The 17,242-nt window shown below is 50.9% G+C and overlaps 1 protein-coding gene across 2 annotated transcripts in view; it reads left to right on the forward strand.

Moving 5' to 3' along the window:
- VWCE (von Willebrand factor C and EGF domains) overlaps window positions 1-16,880 on the forward strand; it is a 36,845-nt gene extending 19,965 nt beyond the window's left edge. For both annotated transcript variants that reach the window (XM_032283223.1, XM_032283224.1), the window contains 10 exons: window positions 728-815; window positions 3,390-3,475; window positions 4,659-4,776; window positions 6,543-6,628; window positions 9,082-9,178; window positions 10,841-10,923; window positions 13,113-13,203; window positions 13,287-13,369; window positions 13,729-13,819; window positions 15,869-16,880. In XM_032283223.1, the coding sequence (XP_032139114.1) occupies window positions 728-815; window positions 3,390-3,475; window positions 4,659-4,776; window positions 6,543-6,628; window positions 9,082-9,178; window positions 10,841-10,923; window positions 13,113-13,203; window positions 13,287-13,369; window positions 13,729-13,819; window positions 15,869-16,506 (1,461 nt within the window). In that variant the 3' untranslated portion in view covers window positions 16,507-16,880. The remainder of the gene's footprint in view (window positions 1-727; window positions 816-3,389; window positions 3,476-4,658; window positions 4,777-6,542; window positions 6,629-9,081; window positions 9,179-10,840; window positions 10,924-13,112; window positions 13,204-13,286; window positions 13,370-13,728; window positions 13,820-15,868) is intronic.
- Window positions 16,881-17,242: the final 362 nt, after the last annotated feature.

The following is a 17,242-nucleotide window of genomic DNA, read 5'->3' on the forward strand; positions in this document are numbered from 1 at the left end:
GGCTAGCCAACATGAGCCACCTGATTCAAAACTCAGATGCACGGGGAAGTGCGTGGGGGTCTCCTTCCCTGCAGGAGTCAGCTCTGTTCTCTGCTCCCCAGCACCTTCCAGAGCTCCCAGGCATGTTTGCATAAGGAAGGGAGCATGCTCTGCCTGCTGGGCTGCCCTGGCCTTTTTCCTGGAGCAGTGTCTTAGGCACCTGAGGTGTTCTAGCCACACCATACATATTAGTCCATTTTCACACTGTGTGAGAATAAAGACATACTTGAGACTGGGTAATTTACAAAGCAAAAGAAGTTTAAGGAACTCACGGTTCCACGTGGCTGAGGAGGCCTCACAATCATGGTGGAAGGTGAAAGGTACGTCTTACATGGCAGCAGGCAAGAGAGAATGAGAGCCAAGTGAAAGGGGAAACTCCTTATAAAACCATCAGGGCTCGTGAGACTTATTCCCTACCATGAGAACAGTATGGGGAAAACTGCCCCCATGATTCGATTCAATTCGTGAGAATTATGGGAGCTACAATTCAATATGAGATTTGTGTGGGGACACAGCCGAACCATAGCAGCATCATAAACACCAGAAATGTGTCCTTGTGACACAGCCGCATTTAAAGGTTTCTGGTGGCCTCCGTTAGGCAGCTTTCCTGTTCGCAGGGCCTGCTGTGAGATGGGGAATGTGCCCTGTTCCACCCCTGCGCCCCCAGTGCCATCTCTTGCCTCCTCAGGCTGGAAACGTGTCCTGCATCTCTCCTGAGTGTCCCCCTGGCCCCTGTCAGACCTCCCCACAGTCAGATTGCTGTACTTGTGTTCCAGGTAAGTGACGCTCTTGGAGCATTTTGCTTTCTTTTTTGCAAATTTTTGTAGACCTCGATATGTTGCCCAGGAGGGTCTTGAACTCCTGGCCTCAGGTGCTCCTCCTGCCTTACCCTTTCAAAGTGCTGGGATGACAGGCGTGAGCCCCTGAGCCCAGTTTTGCCCTTTGCTTCTTTTTTTTTCTTTTTTGAGAGAGAGTCTCACTCTCTCACCCAGGGGCTGGAGTGCAATGACACGATCTCAGCTCACTGCAACCTCCACCTCGTGGGTTCAAGTGATTCTCCTGCCTCAGCCTCCGGAGTAGCAAGTAGCTGGGATTACAGACACCTGCTGCCACCCCCAGCTAATTTTTTTGTTTTTAGTAGAGACGGGGTTTCACGATGTTGGCCAAGCTGGTCTGGAACTCCTGACCTCAGGTGATCTACCTGTAGTGGCCTCCCAAAGTGCTGGGATGACAGGCATGAGCCCCCAAGCCCAATTTTACATTTTGCTTCTTTGTGAGTGCAGAGGAGGATGTCTTTTGATTATGCGATTGGGCGGGGTGAGTGGAGGAGTGAGGGAGGAGATCGGCTTCTGCTTTACAAACTCAGATCAAGTGAAGCATTTCAAATTGCCTGTTTTTGTTGAGCACTTCTTATGTGCACAGCAGTTTGATGCTAGACTGTTCTCACAACCCAGCTTTCCCCTGACTTAGGAGGCACCTTCAGCTCAGGCAGGACAGGGTTTCAGGCCACGCTTGTCATTGCTCTATCCCAGGGCAGGGAAGGGCCTCGCCTTAACCACCAAGGTTCTTTGTTATAAACAAGGTTTTCTTTCCTGAGATGGCTTCATCACTGTCATGGATGTTCCCTGCTGACCCTGTGCCCCTTGCTGTGTGGGGTACTTGCCAGAACTCCATCTCATGGAATCCTTATGCCGCTACTCTAAGGCAGTACTTTTCGTTGCCCCATTTTATAGATGGGAAAACTGAGGCTTGGAAAGTTCAAGTCACTGCCTAGAGACACACAACTGTTAAGTAATGGAGCAGAACTTGAATTCAAGTCTACCTGACTTCAAGGCTGGTGTTCTTTTTAAGTATTTTTTTCCTTTTTTTTTCTTTTTTTTTGAGACAGAGTTTCGCTCTTGTTACCCAGGCTGGAGTGCAATGGCGGGATCTCGGCTCACCGCAACCTCCGCCTCCTGGGTTCAGGCAATTCTCCTGTCTCAGCCTCCTGAGTAGCTGGGACTACAGGCACGCGCCACCATGCCCAGCTAATTTTTTGTAGTTTTAGTAGAGATGGGGTTTCACCATGTTGACCAGGATGGTCTTGATCTCTTGACCTCGTGATCCACCCGCCTCGGCCTCCCAAAGTGCTGGGATTACAGGCTTGAGCCACCGCACCCGGCCTTTAGTATTTTTTTCTTAATGTTTAGGTGTTATATTATTTTTAATTGAATATTTTTGCATAATCAATGTAGTCTCTATGAGGTAGGAACCCTTGTAAGCCCCTTTGTACAGATGAGAAAACCGAGGCTTAGAGAGCTTTAAGTGTCTTGCCCAAAGTCCTTCCCTGGTGAGTTTCGTAGCTAGGATTTGAGCCCAGGGCAGTCTGACTAATGGCAGGTGGGCCTGGTGGCATCATTTGTCTAAGGTGGCACCTTTGTCTTAGGTGTCCGGGATAGTCTCTTTTTATTTTCTTTTATTCTTTTTATTTTTATTTATTTTTTTTTTTGAGACGGAGTTTCATTCTTGTTACCCAGGCTGGAGTGCAATGGTGTGATCTCGGCTCACCGCAACCTCCGCCTCCTGGGTTCAGGCAATTCTCCTCCCTCAACCTCTTGAGTAGCTGGGATTACAGGCACACGCCACCATGCCCAGCTAATGTTTTGTATTTTTAGTAGAAACGGAGTTTCACCATGTTGACCAGGATGGTCTCGATCTCTTGACCTCGAGATCCACCCGCCTCGGCCTCCCAAAGTGCTGGGATTACAGTCTTGAGCCACCGCGCCCGGCTATTTTCTTTTATTCTTTTGCTCTTTTGTTATTTAGGGCTTCCCCTGCCTCTTTGGTTAAGGACGTCATCTTACGTGTAATTCATTCTTTGTCAGATTTTTGTGCTGTTGTTGAGATGCGCCCTTGTTCTGTCGCCCAGGCTGGAGTCCAGTGGTGCCATCACTGTACCTTCAAGCCCTGGTTTCAAGCCATCCCCCTGCCTCAGCCTCCTAATTAGCTAGGACTACAGGCACACACTGCTGCACTCAGCTCATTTTTTAAAGTTTTTGTAGAGATGGGGGTCTCGCTATGTTGACTAGACTGGTCTCAAACTCCTGGGTGCAAGAGGTTGTCCCACCTCGTCCTCCCAGAGTATTGGGATTATAGGCATGAACCCCAACTCAACCCTTTGTCGGCCTGACTTGTTTTGTGTCTGGGGTTTGGAAGGGGAGAAGTGCTTTGGGTTCCTGGGCATGGAGCATAATGTGGAGTGTCGTGGGTGGGTATTAGGTGTCCTGGGGCTCCCCAGTCATTTGTTCCCCCTTTTCTTTAGTTGCCGCTGTTCATCAACCTTGAGCCGCTTCTCCCTTTCTCCTCTGCAGTGAGATGCTATTTCCATGGCCGGTGGTACGAGGATGGGGCCGTGTTCAGTGGGGGTGGTGATGAGTGTACCACCTGTGTCTGCCAGGTATGGTGGCCGAGCGTCCCGAAGCCTGTGGAATTGATGGGGAGGGGAGGGAGACACAACACTTTACTCAGGTTGACTTGACTAGGAAAAGATGAGCTGCCACACGACAACAGGGAAACTGAGGCAGCAGAGGCACTACAGGGATCCCCCAGGTCTTCCCACAGTCTCTTTGAAGTTCATCTTTCAGCACCGCTATTTACAGAGCACCTACTATGTGCCAGGGACACAGCTAGGCACAAGGAAGCCCCAGTTCCCTTGGTCCGGAAGCCCACAGCCTAGGTGGGTGATGGCCAGGTATCCAGGGCTCCTGATGCCTTTTTGGAAGGTGGGATTTTAAGTAGAGACCTGGAGGGTGGCAGGGACTCGTCAGGCATGGAGCTGAGGTTGCTGTGCCCAGCAGAGGGTGGAGAACTGCAGATGGCCATTCTGGCTGGAGCACGGAGAGTCAGGTAGGCTGCAGGTAGGGGTTACATCTTGGCTTGTGTTGCCCAGAAGCAGGGCCTGAGCAGGCGACCTTCCAAAGGAGTGCTCTCAGCAGGAACCAGTGAGGGAAGCAGTAGGGGCTGGAGAGGAAGCAGGGTGAAGGCGTGGCCTCACCCTGATCCTTGGGGAGCTCTGGACAGTGGACAGCGGACAGCGCAAGAGCCTGCTCTTGCACCCCAGCGCCAGTCAGTTATAGAGACTCTGCTCCCCAGGGAGTGGGGGCGGTGACCATCCAGGCATCTCTGGAGGATGCAGCTGCCGTCAGCCACGGGCAGTACTTTGGGGATGCGACCTGGGTGGGCACTGATAGCCTCTGCCAGGACTCAGTCCTGAAGGACTCTGCCATTTGTGCTTGAGGGCTTTGCATTCAGTGAAGCCAATGGTTTCATGCCTGGAGGGATGCAATCAGATTGTGCTGGAGAAAGTTCTCTGGCTGTGGAGCAAGAGTTGATTGGAGGAGCCAGAGTGAAGGCAGTAGGGAACCTGGTTGGAAGTGGGAGGGTGGAGGCCGTGCCCATTCCCAGGATGCCCTACTGAAGGACTCCCGGTTCCTCCCACCTGCCTGTTGTGCTCTCTGGAGATTTGTCAGTTTCCCTTGCGTGGAGGGGAGGGTGATGGCAGCCTGCCAGCCTCCTCTAGCCCCCCATGGCCCCGGGCCAGGGCGCTGCCCTCATCATTCTGTGCCTTGGCTCTCTTCCAGAATGGGGAGGTGGAGTGCTCCTTCATGCCCTGCCCTGAGCTGGCCTGCCCCCGAGAAGAGTGGCGACTGGGCCCTGGGCAATGCTGCTTCACCTGCCAGGAGCCCACGCCCGCGACAGGTGAGCTGGCCCTGGGCTCCCCCCACGCAGGGCGTGGATGCTGGGGAGAGAGCTGAGCCTCAGCTGCTGAGACTGCTGGTGTGTGTGTTGTATGTGTGTGTGTACATGTGTCTTTCTGTACTTGTATGAATGTGTGTGTGTTTTGTGTAGTATGTCTAAGTGTGTGCCTGTGTGTGTAAGTTTGTGTGTCTCTGAGTTTGTGCGTGTTTATCTGTGTGTGTTGGTGTGTTAGTGGTACCTGCATGTGGGAGTCTGTGTATGTGTGTCTTTGTGTTTGTGTATATGAGTTGTGTCTGTGTTTTGTGTAGTATGTCTGTGTGTCTCTGTGGGTAGTGTGTGTGTGTGTGTCTATGTGTCTGCATTTTTGTGTGTGCCTATGTAAGCATGCATGTTTATGTCTGTTTTATCTGCATATGTGTGTGTGCATGTAAGTGTATGTATGAGTGTGTCTGAGTGTAAGTTTGTGGTCTCTGTGTGTGTGAGTAGTATGTGTATGTGTGCATTTGTATGAATGTAAGTTTGTGTGTACCTGTCTTTGCCTGTGTATAAGTGTGTGTCTGTGTTTTTGTGTGGTGTGTCTATGTATCTCTCTTTGGGGGTGTGTGTCTATGTGTATCTGTGTGTCTGTGTTTTTGTGTGTGCCTGTGTGAACATGCTTGTTTATGTCTGTTGTGTCTGCATGTGTGTGTGTGCATGCATGTTTGTATGAGTGTGTCTGCATGAGTGTCTGTGTGTGTGAGTAGTATGTGTGTGTGAGCGTGTATGTGTGCATTTGTATGAATGCATGTAAGTCTGTGTATATACATGTGTCTGCCTATGTATGGGTGTGTGTTTATGTTTTGTGTAGTGTGTGTTTGGGTGTTTCTATGTTTGTGAGTAGTTATCTACGTGTGTCAGTGTGTTAGTGGTATCTGTGTGTGGGAGTCTGTGTACATGAGTCTTTGTGTTTGTGTATGAGCATGTGTCTGTTTTGTGTAATATGTCTGAGTGTGTCTCTGCGGTGTGTATGTTTGTGTGTATGTGTCTGTGTTTTTGTGTGTGCCTGTGTGAGCATGCATGTTTGTGTCTGTTGTGTCTGTATATGTGTGTGTGTAAGTGTAAGATTCTATGAGTGTGTCTGTGTGTGCATAAGTTTATGTGTGTCTCTCTGTCTCTGTGTGAGTAATATCTGTGTGTGTGTCTGTGTGAGCATGCATATGTAAGTGCATTTGTATGAATGAATGTGTGTCTCTGTGTTGTATCTGTGTTTTTGTATGAGTGTGTGTGTGTTTCTGTGTTTGTATGAATGGTATCTGTGTGGCTGTGTAAGTGTGAATTTGTATGAGTGTATGTGTGTCTCTGTGTCAATTGTGCCTGTGTGTATGTACATATGCATTTGTATGAGTGTGTGTGTGTCTGCATGAATGGTGTGTGATCATGTGTATGTGTATGTAAGTGCATTAGTATGAGTGTGTGTGTGAATTGTATCTGTGTGTATGTAATTGTGCATTTGTATGAGTGTGTGTGCTTCTGTGTGCGCATGAATGGTATCTGTGCATGTGTATGTAGGTGTGCATTTGTATGAGTGTACATTTGTGTGTCTCTGTGTGTGAGTTGTATCTGTGTATATTTGTGCTTTTGTATGAGTGTGTGTAAGTTTGCGTGTCTGTTTGTGTGAGTTATATCTGTGTCTGTGCATGACCATGTGCGTGAGGCGTCTGTCCTTGTTGCTGTTGTAGTCTGGGTCTTGTGCCCACTGTCTCTTCTCTGCCACTGTCCTCGTCCAGGCTGCTCTCTCGATGACAACGGGGTTGAGTTTCCGATTGGACAGATCTGGTCACCTGGTGACCCCTGTGAGTTATGCATCTGCCAGGTGAATGACAACCTGCTCGCCTTCAGCTGCTTTACCCGGCTGCCCTGCCTCACCCAGAGGAGACAAGCGTCCTGGCCTCAGGCTCCCTCCGGTGCTGTCAAGTTCCACTTTCACAGAAAGGGTTGGACCCAGTTTATTCTGTTCTCACTAGAGGCGTGAGGACGATGGAGCTTGGCAATTGGCCTTAAGAAGTGTGTATAGGGCCGGGTGCATTGGCTAACACCTATAATCCCAACACTTTGGGAGGCCGAGGCAGGAGGATCATGAGGTCAGGAGTTCGAGACCAGCATGACTAATGTGGTGAAACCCCATCTCTACTAAAAATACAAAAACTAGCCAGGCATGGTGGTGGCTGCCTGTAATTCCAGCTACTCAGGAGGCTGAGGCAGGAGAATCACTTGGACTCAGGAGGCAGAGGCTGCACTGAGCTGAGATTGTGCCACTGCACTCCAGCCTAGGTGACACAGCCAGACTCTGCCTCAAAAAAAAAAAAAGAAAAAGAAGTGTGTATGGCCAAGCGCGATGATGGCTCGTGCCTATAACCCCAACACTTTGGGAGGCTGAGGTGAGAGGATTGCTTGAGGCAGGAATTTGAGACCATCCTGGGCAACATAGTGAGACCCTCTCAACAACAACAAAAAAAATACACAAATTAGCTATGTGTAGTGGCCTGCAGCTATGGTCCCAGCTACTTGGGAGGCCAGGATTGCTTGAGCCCAGGAGGCTGCAATAAGCTGTGATCACATCACTGCACCCCAGCCTGGGCCACAGAGCAACACCGTTTCCAAAAAAAAAAAAAAAAAAAAATGTGTGTGTAACAAGCTGCGCATGTGCAGAGAGCTGCTGGTGTGAGGAGGAAGAATTAGGAATCTTCATAGAAGGTTTTTCCCGGGCATGGATAACTGAGGGAGTGGGGCATCCTAAGACCCAATTGTTCACACTGTTTCTGTGAAATTGCAACATTTTCTTCATGACTGTGAATCGTTATGACCTCACTGTTTTAGAAATGGATGAGGAGGTGCATGAGTTTGAGAGTCAGATTGACAACAATGCAAACACAGCTATCCACCCAGAAAAACAATTGTTTTAGCTCATTATTTAAGTATTAGTAATTACGGTTTTTGCCATTATAAATACTAAATAAATAATGGCAAAAACCACAATTACTTTTGCACCAATGTAATACATGCCGACTTTCCTTTCTACTTTGTAAGAGCTTCGAGTCTTTTAGAGGTTTAGTTCTCAAAATGAGGTCCCTTGCACCTGCGTTGGGAGCCCTGGTTGGGCGTGGGCCTGCCCACACCTCTGCTCTCACAAACTGCATTTTAACCTCCAGATTATTTGTGTGCGCTTTCATGGGGGAGGAGCCCGGCCTTCTGGTGCCTTTGATGAGCTGTTTGTTAAAAAGCTGTATGCTGGCCGGGCATGGTGGCTCACGCCTGTAATCCAAGCACTTTGGAGGCCAAGGCGGGTGGATCCCCTGAGGTCGGGAGTTCAAGACCAACCTGACCAACAAGGTGAAACCCCATCTTAAAAAAAAAAAAAAAAAGCTGTATGCTGAACACGCCTCATTGGAATTAGAGTTGGAGTAAAGTCTGTTCTGTGTCTTCTCCTTTATGACTGATTTCAGGCACTTGTGATATTAAGAGAGTGATATGAAAGGTTCAAACTGTCAGGTTTTTTTTTTTTTTTTTTTTTTTTAAGAAAAACGCTGGGCGCAGTGGCTTACACCAGTGATCCTAGCTCTTTGGGAGGCTGAAGTGGGTGGATCATCTGAGGTCAGGAGTTCAAGACCAGCCTGACCAACATGGTGAAACCCCGTCTCTACTAAAAATACAAAGATTAGCCGGGCATATGGCGCATACCTGTAATCCCAGCTACTTGGGAAGCTGAGGCAGGAGAATCACTTGAACCTGGGAGGTGGAGGTGGCAGTGAGCCAAGATTGTAAGATTGTGCCATTGCACTTCAGCCTGGGCAATGGAGTGAGACTCTGTCTAAAAAAGAAAGAAAGAAACAAAAAGAAACCTTATATGGCACTTTGGCTCTCTGAAACAGACATTTCTGGTGGCATGGTTTTTTTCTAAAAATAGAGTTTTATGGTACTCTGCAGGTTGGTTCCTGGTGAGCCAGGGTTCCAGGGAAAAGCTGAGAAAGGATTTGGATGAGGGTGACGGTGCAGCCTTTGGCTGCTGCAGGAGAGGGAGAGGAAGCGAGGAGACCAGAATCCCAGCTCTGACCTTCCTTCTTAAAGATGCAGAGCCTTCCTGGAAGGCCCACATGGCCTTTACCAAGTAGCTGGTCCTCTTAGGGGGACACGCCCCCTCCCAGCGGCATCACGGTGCTTTCAGGGCAAGCCTTGGCCGGGTTGCAGCGTTGCCGTTTCTTTTGCAGGGCTGGGAGGCAGGGGCTGGTGTCACCGGTGGGGTCTGGGTGAAGTTCCTCCTTCCTCCAGGCAGATGGCTCGGTGAGCTGCAAGAGGACAGACTGTGTGGACTCCTGCCCTCACCCGATCCGGATCCCCGGACAGTGCTGCCCGGACTGCTCAGCAGGTAACCCCCTGCCTCCGCCCCCCAGCCCCCAGGACAGGGACTCTCAGCGGGTACCACCTCCAGGTTCACCCTGCAGCGGGCTCCTCTGCACTAAGCCCCATACAAGCTTCATCTCACGTTGTCCTAACAAGCCCAAGGGACAACCCCATTGCACAGATAAGGAAACTGAGGTGAAAGAGTTTGCCCAAGCTCAGGGCCCCTCTGAGTGCTCCAGGCAGCTATGAAGATGCGCAGGGCTTACAGTGCAGGTGGGCGGTACGGGAGCGGTACCTGTGAGACAGCGTGAGAACAGCAAGAGGAAAGAAGTTTTAAGAGTCATTTTTGCCTTTTCCATGATTTCAAAAGTAATGTTTTATTACAGAAAAAAAATTTTTTTTGAGACCGGGTCTTGCTCTGTTGCCAGGCTGGAGTGCAGTGGCGCCATCTCGGCTCACTGCAACCTCCGCCTCCTGGGTTCAAACACTTCTCCTGCCTCAGCCTCCCAAGTAGCTGGGATTACAGGCACGCACCACCACGCCCAGCTAATTTTTGTATCTTTTAGTAGAGATGGGATTTCACCATGTTGTCTAGGATGGTCTCGATCTCTTGACCTCATGATCTGCTCGCCTTGGCCTCCCAAAGTTCTGGGATTACAGGCGTGAGCCACCGTGTCCAGCCAGAAAATTTATTTTATTTTATTTGTTTATTTTTGTTGAAACAGAATCTTGCTCTGTCGCCCAGGCTGGTATGCAGTGGTGGGATCTCAGCTCCCTGCAACCTCCGCCTCCTGGGTTCAAGCGATTCTCCTGCCTCAGCCTCCTGAGTAGCTGAGACCACAGGTGCACGCCACCACGTCTAGCTGATTTTTCTATTTTTAGTAGAGATGGTGTTTCACCATATTGGCCATGCTGGTCTCAAACTCCTGACCTCAGGTGATCCGCCAGCCTTGGCCTCCCAAAGTGCTGGGATTATACGTGTGAGCCACCGCACCCAGCTCTATTATAGAAAACTTAGAAAAAAAAATACAGAAAGCAAAAATAAAAAATATGAAGAAGGACCTATCACCACTGTTAACTTTGTGTTGATGTCCTTCTAGCGTCTTTTTGTGGTGCTCACACACAACATTTAGTGGATGTACATTATATATATATTTTATAAAAGCTTCTCCTACTGTCTCATCATCTGCTTTTACACTCACCAGTATGTGATCATATCATCCAAGGTGGCATGACTCAGCTCAGGCTTCTGTGGCTGTCAGGAATGAGAGAAGGGCGTGGTGTTGGGGAATGTTCTGGACAGGCGGGGTTTGTGGTTTGACTGAGTTTGGAGGGCAGAGAGGAGGTTGGGGAGATGCTGTGGGCCTCACACACACCTCGTATTCCCATTCCTTCCACCTGATCCCCGTGGTGAGGAGGTATAGGAGGAATCTCCCCACTCTCTGGGGTGAGAACACTGAGGCCAAGACACTGTGATCCTTCTGCTGAATCCAGTGGGAAAGAAGTCAATACCCAATTCAGGCAATCCACACAGGCATTTTGTCCCTTCCCTAACTCCCAGGTGACTGCCTGGGGAGGCACATGGCCTCCCCTTTGCTATCCAGATAAGCCTCCGACCTTGGCCCTGGCCAGGAGCCTGGTCCCTGGCCCCTCCCAGCTGGTGCTCAGTGCGTGCTCTCTCTGGCAGGCTGCACCTACACAGGCAGAATCTTCTATAACAACGAGACCTTCCCGTCTGTGCTGGACCCATGTCTGAGCTGCATCTGCCTGGTATGGACCGCCAGATCTGACCCCCGCCTCTGGAAACTCCCCAGCAACTGACATCGGCTCCTGTATCCTAGAGGCAAAATCCAGAGACCTCCAAGAGAAGGGTTGCTTCTGGTTCATGGCGGAAGTCAGCTCCCTCCAGCCCTGCCCAGGGTGACCCTTTAGACAGGGCCAGATAAATTTTTTGTTGTGTTTTGACATGGTAACTTGCTCTGTCACCCAGGCTCCCAGGTTGGAGTGCAGTGGTGCAACCTCGGCTCACTGCAACCTCTGCCTCCCAGGTTCAAGCGATTCTCCTATGTCAGCCTCCTGAGTAACTGGGACTACAGCCATGCATCACCATGCCTGGCTAATTTTTGTAGTTTTGGTAGACACGGAGTTTCGCCATGTTGGCCAGGCTGGTCTGGAGCTCCTGACCTCAGGTGATCCGCCCACCTCGGCCTCTCAAAGTACTGAGATTATAGGCTTGAGCCACCATGCCCAGCCCAGAGAAACATTTTTAACACTGGCTGGCAAAAGTCCTCTGCTTCCAGGTTACCGACTAGAGTCTCAGGGATTCGTGATGAGGGTGGAGGTGAAGCACACAAACCCAGGACTCAGTACTGGGACCTTTTCAATAGACCTGCGTGGTCAAGCTCTTGCTGTACGCCAGGCTCTTGATAGGCACGCACTCAGCTAATCCATTTCAAGAATTTATCATCTTATTCTTCTAGATGAGAAAACCAAGGCACAGAGAGACAGTCTGCTCAAGATCCCGTAACTAGTTAATCACAATATTGAGATTGGAATCCTCGTTTTGTGATTCCAAGATGCACATTTATTCTCCTGGGTCGTACTGCCTCTCAGTCTGAAAAAGTATGCCCCATAGATCACTTAGTTTTTGGAAAATGAAAACAAAATTTTTTTTGAGACAGGTGTTGCTCTGTCACCAGGTTGAAGTGCAGTGGCGTGATCATGGCTCACTGCAACCTTGACCTCCTGGGCTCAAGCGATCCTCCTGTGTCAGCCTCCCAAATAGGTGGGATCACACCTACACACCTGGCTCATTAAAATTTTTTTTCATAGAGATGGGATCGTGTTGTATGGCTCAGGCTAGTCTAGACCTCCTGGGCTTAAGCAGGAGGTCCTTGCACATCAGCCTTTCAATGTGTTGGGATTATAGACATGAGCCACTGCACCCAGCCAATATATTTTAAAATTTTTACATTAAAAAATACTTAGACAGGATCTTGGGCTGTTGCCTACGCTGGTCTTGAATTCATGGCCTTCAAGTGATCCTCCTGCCTCAGCTTCCCAAAGTGCTGGATTACAGGTGTGAGCCACTATGCCCAGCTAAAAACAAAATTTATTTTATTTTTGAGACAGAGTCTCACTCTGTCGCTCAGGCTGGAGTGCAGTGGCACAGTCTTGGGTCACTGCAACCTCCCCCTCCCAGGTTCCAGCGATTCTCCTGCCTCAGCCTCCCAAGTAGCTGGGATTACAGGTGCATGCCACCATGCCCGGCTAATTTTTGTACTTTTAGTAGAGTCGGAGTTTTGCCATGTTGGCCAGGTTTGTTTGAAATTCCTGACCTCAGGTGATCCACCTGCCTCGGCCTCCCAAAATGCTGGAATTACAGGTTTAAGCCACTGCTCCCGGCAAATACATACTTAATGCTTATCCTGCTGACATTCTGAATGTGGGATGGCGCTGCTTTGCTGGTGTGGGTACAGATGCGACATTCCTTTGGTGATCAGTGAGCCGCAGCAGAGTACATACGTGACAAGGGACACGGTCTGCAGAGAGATTGAGAAACTCAGGGTAAACAGCCCTGTGCATGTCAACAACAGCCCTGTGCTACTGACCCTGAGCGACCCACTGCACGTAGGTCCCAGTTCTCAGCCTCGGGCTTTGGGGAACTTTGGCCTATGGATCTCTCATCTTTCCCGGGCAGTCCATGCAACAGGCACCCGTTAACAGATGCCCTCCGTGGACAAGGCCATGGTCTTACCTTTGCGGGGCTCGAATTCTAGTGGGAAGATGGACCCCAACAGAGAAAATGCCCCCCACCCTGCCCCACTGCCCCACCATGGACTCCTCCCACAATGTGGATCGTTCTGATGGGCACTCAGTGGCCACAGGAGCAGTGCCTTCCTGAGTGTCTCATCCGCTGCCCTGAACCAAGGGCCTTGTGCGTTTTCTGTGTCCTGCAGTTGGGTTCAGTGGCCTGTTCCCCCGTGGACTGCCCCATCACCTGTACCTACCCTTTCCACCCTGATGGGGAGTGCTGCCCCGTGTGCCGAGGTGAGTGGGACCTGCTGCCCCACGTGTGAGGCTCCTGGCCAGGCCTCGGCTCTCATGAGCCCCTGTCTCCCCTGCCTCCACAGACTGCAACTACGAGGGGAGGAAGGTGGCGAACGGCCAGGTGTTCACCTTGGATGATGAGCCCTGTACCCGGTGCACGTGCCAGGTGAGCTGGGCCTGGGAACCCAGGAGCAGACCGACCAGAGGGTGGCCTGCCTTTCAACCCTTGGCAGAACATGGAGCCCCTGTGCCAGCATAAGTCCATTCTCCTTACCTCTTCACCTTTAATTAGCTGCCAGAATACCTTTAGTTTTGACTATCTCTTCTCTCCGTGGAAGTCCAGAGGGAGAAGCAGTTTTCCTAAGGGGGTCTGGCCACAGTTAGCTTTACCTGTTCTCCAGGCGAGGGCTCAGGCACCGCAGCCTCTGTTCTGGGATCTTTCTGTGGGTCCTGCTGCTGGTGCCAGAGGCCCTGGGCAGGCAAGATGCTCTGGGCTTCCTCATGGGGGTCCTTCTGCTTCTCCAGCTGGGAGAGGTGAGCTGCGAGAAGATTCCCTGCCAGCGGGCCTGTGCCGACCCTGCTCTGCTCCCTGGGGAATGCTGTTCTTCCTGCCCAGGTAAGTGGACCTCTGGGTCCTGGAGTTTCCTGCCGTCTTCTTCCAGTTTGCTCTTCTTCCCAGATACATGGAACTTGTAAAGGGCTGAATGTGAGGAAGCCAGGCTCTGAGAGGGAACGTGGCTCGCTCAAGGTTGCATGGCTGTGCTGTGGCCTGCTGACCCTTGTCCCGTGCTCATGATGCCACACACCATGATGTCTGTTTCTTTGCACTACCTTTTTCATCTTTATCTCTTTTCTTTTTTTTTTTTTTTTTAGATGGAGTCTCACTCTGTCGCCCAGGCTGGAGTGCACTGGCGCGAGCTCGGCTCACTGCAACCTCCTCCTCCCTGGTTCAAGCAATTCTCCTGCCTCAGCCTCCTGAGTAGCTGGGACTACAGGCGTGTGCCACCATGCCCAGCTAATTTTTGTGTTTTTAGTAGAGACGGGGTTTCACCATGTTGGCGAGGCTGGCCTCGAACTCCTGACTTCATGGTCTGCCCGCCTCAGCCTCCCAAAGTGCTGGGATTTCAGGCGAGAGCCACCGCACCCGGCTTTTATCTTTATCTCCTTTTTTAATCTCTTCCTCTGCTTTCTTCTTTATTTTGAATTACAACATGGGAACTATGTCCGTTTTGTGGAAAAGTAAATCACTAATATGCACTGAGCACCCACTGTGTGTTGGGACACCTCATGTGCCTTCATCCCAGCAGTATCCCGTCATCCCCCTGTGCCAGGCGAGGAAACTGAGGCACAGAGAGGTGAAGTGATGTGCTCGAGATCACATAGCTGATTGGTGGTAGAGCCGGGACTTCAGCCTAGCATGGATGCTTTCAGATGGGACACTGGATTGATTCCCAAGAATTGGCGAACACTGCACTCCAGCCTGGGCCACAGAGAGACACTGTCTCTAAACAAAACGAAACAAAATACACACAACACATACTCCTCCTGTCTGAGATTTTGTAGCCTTTGACAGTCATCTCCCCATTCCCCTTGCCCCCGCCGGCCTCCGTAGCCATGATGCTACTCTCTGCTTCTTTGGGTTCAGGCTTTTTAGATTCCACATCAAACTGAGATCATGTAGTTGTCTTTGTGTGTCTGGCTTATTTCGCTTAGCATAATGTCCTCCAATTTCATCCATGTTGCAAATGACAGAATTTCCTTTTTTTTTTTTTTTTTTTGGGGAGCGTCGCACTCTCTCACTCTGGGTTCAAGCGATTCTTGTGCCTCGGCCTCCCAAGTAGCTGGGACTACAGGCACGCACCACCACACCCAGCTAATTTTTTTTTGTATTTTTAGTAGAGATGGGATTTTACCATGTTGGCCAGGCTGGTCTTGAACTCCTGACCTTAGATGATCTGCCCACCTCGGCCTCTCAAAGTGCTGGGATTACAGGCGTGAGCCACCGTGCCTGGCCTAAAATGTGTTTCTGATTTACAAGTTTATTGGGATGTGACCCCATCGTAAGTCGAGGGGCATCTGTGTTTGCTTTCCCCTTATTACTGAGTCTTTATGATGTGCCAAGCCCTAGCCTGAGAATTAAAAAAAAAAATTCTTCAAAGAAACTATTTTTTAGAACAGTTTGAGGCTCATGGCAAAATTGAGGGGAAAGTACAGAGAGTTCCTATATAGGACTCCACACATCACAGTGTCACCCACCGTTAGCACCCTACACCAGCGTGACATGTTTGTTATAATTGGTGATCCTACACTGATATTGACATGTCATTGACATCCAAAGTCTATAGTTCACATTGAGGTTTAGGCCGAGACTCTCCGTGCACCCTTTCATTCACACTCAGTCCTGACTGCTGTGCCCATTTTACGGATGAGGAAACAGAGACCCAGGGGAGTTGCATGTCTTACGTGAGGTCACACAGCTAACTGCCTCCCTCCGTTCATTGCTCCTTCAGTCTTCTCTTCCTAGAGGCAGGGGCTGGCCGGTTCTCACCAGGTGTGCTGGGGCCCCTCTGAGGACAGAGCTTGGGTGTCCCCAGAGTACCTTGTCCCAGAGTGCCTCAGCCACTGGAGAGAACCGCCATGCATCTTGTTTCTCTCTCCTCTCTAGATTCCCTGTCTCCTCTGGAAGAAAAGCAGGGGCTCTCACCTCACAGAAAGGTGGCATTCGGCAAAGCTGCTCGGAGTGTGCCTGGAGACGCCGAGGCCCCTGCCAGCTGTAGCTCCTGCCCCGGGCCCCCGACAGCATCTCCCTCGAGGCCGGCGCTCCATCTCCTCCGGCTCCTTTTAAGAACCAACTTGTCAAAAACACAGACTTTACCTAGAAGCCCAGCAGCAGCTTATGGTCCACACTCACCCCCACTGGGGCTGTCAGGCATGTTCCCAGGGGACCCTGGGGCCTCCCCTCGATTCTCACCAGGGCCTTTGACCCCTCCAGGAGCCCCTACTCTACCTCTAGCCTCCCCAGGGGCTCCTCAGCTACCTGCGGTGACTCCAGAGCGCTCCTTTTCAGCCTCTGGGGCCCGGACAGCCTCTGGGCAGCCTCCTCTGCCTGCCACCCTCCTAATGGAAGCTTCAGCACTTTCCATGATGGACCCTGGGCCCTCGAAGACCCGCAACACCCTCCTCAGGCCTTGCACACTTTCTCCCACCGCCTCTAGACTCTCTGCAGCCCTTGCAGCCACCACCCGCCCCAGGCCCCAGCACCCCCCGGTGGGGGCCTCTCAGGGGGAAGAGCCCACTGTGTAGGCAGGTCACTGTGTCTGGGAGACTCTGGAGAGCGGACACTGCCCATGGCCCAGGGAGGGTGCAGGACGGCTCCAAGGGTGAACCTGGTGGGGGTGCCTGGGCTCTCTCCTGCAGGGGCCCTGGTGAGGATGGAAGACCCCCAAGACTGGATGTGACCTTGTTCCTAAGGAGTGTTTGGAACGTGCTGTAAGAATGGAGGAAGTGTCAGCATCCTCCCTGGACCTCGTGGCTGGCTCACCTTTTGAGAAGGGTCGGGGCTGCCAAGTTCTCCTGGAGGAAGATCTGCGTCCGGCTGGGAGTCCACTCACTGGGACTGTGCACCAGGGGTTTGTCTCCCTGAGGTTTCCTGATTAAAGGTTGTCTCTGTTCCCCAGGCTGTTCTGCCCATTCACCGCTTACCTGTGGGAAGGTGGGAAATGGGGCCCCAAGCCCACAGGCGCCTTTACCCCACTGCTGGGGAGAAAAGCTGTCACCAAATTGGGACTGGGTTGGGGAAGGGTCTCCCATAAGCACTTGGTTGCCTTTTACATTGCGAGACTTCTTTTTGTTTTTTTTTCCCAAGGTCATGATTTTATTTTATTTTTTTTACTTTTAAGTTCAGGGGTACAGGTGCAGGTCTGTTATCTAGTTAAACTCATGTCACAGGGGTTGGTTGTACAGATTATTCCATCACCCAGGGATTCAGCTTAGTATTCATCAGTTATTTTTCCTGAGTCTCCCCCTCTACCCTTCCTTC

Source organism: Sapajus apella, unplaced genomic scaffold (assembly GCF_009761245.1).
Source record: "Sapajus apella isolate SASKATOON/1434 unplaced genomic scaffold, GSC_monkey_1.0 scaffold14, whole genome shotgun sequence".
Taxonomy (NCBI): Eukaryota; Metazoa; Chordata; class Mammalia; order Primates; family Cebidae; genus Sapajus; species Sapajus apella.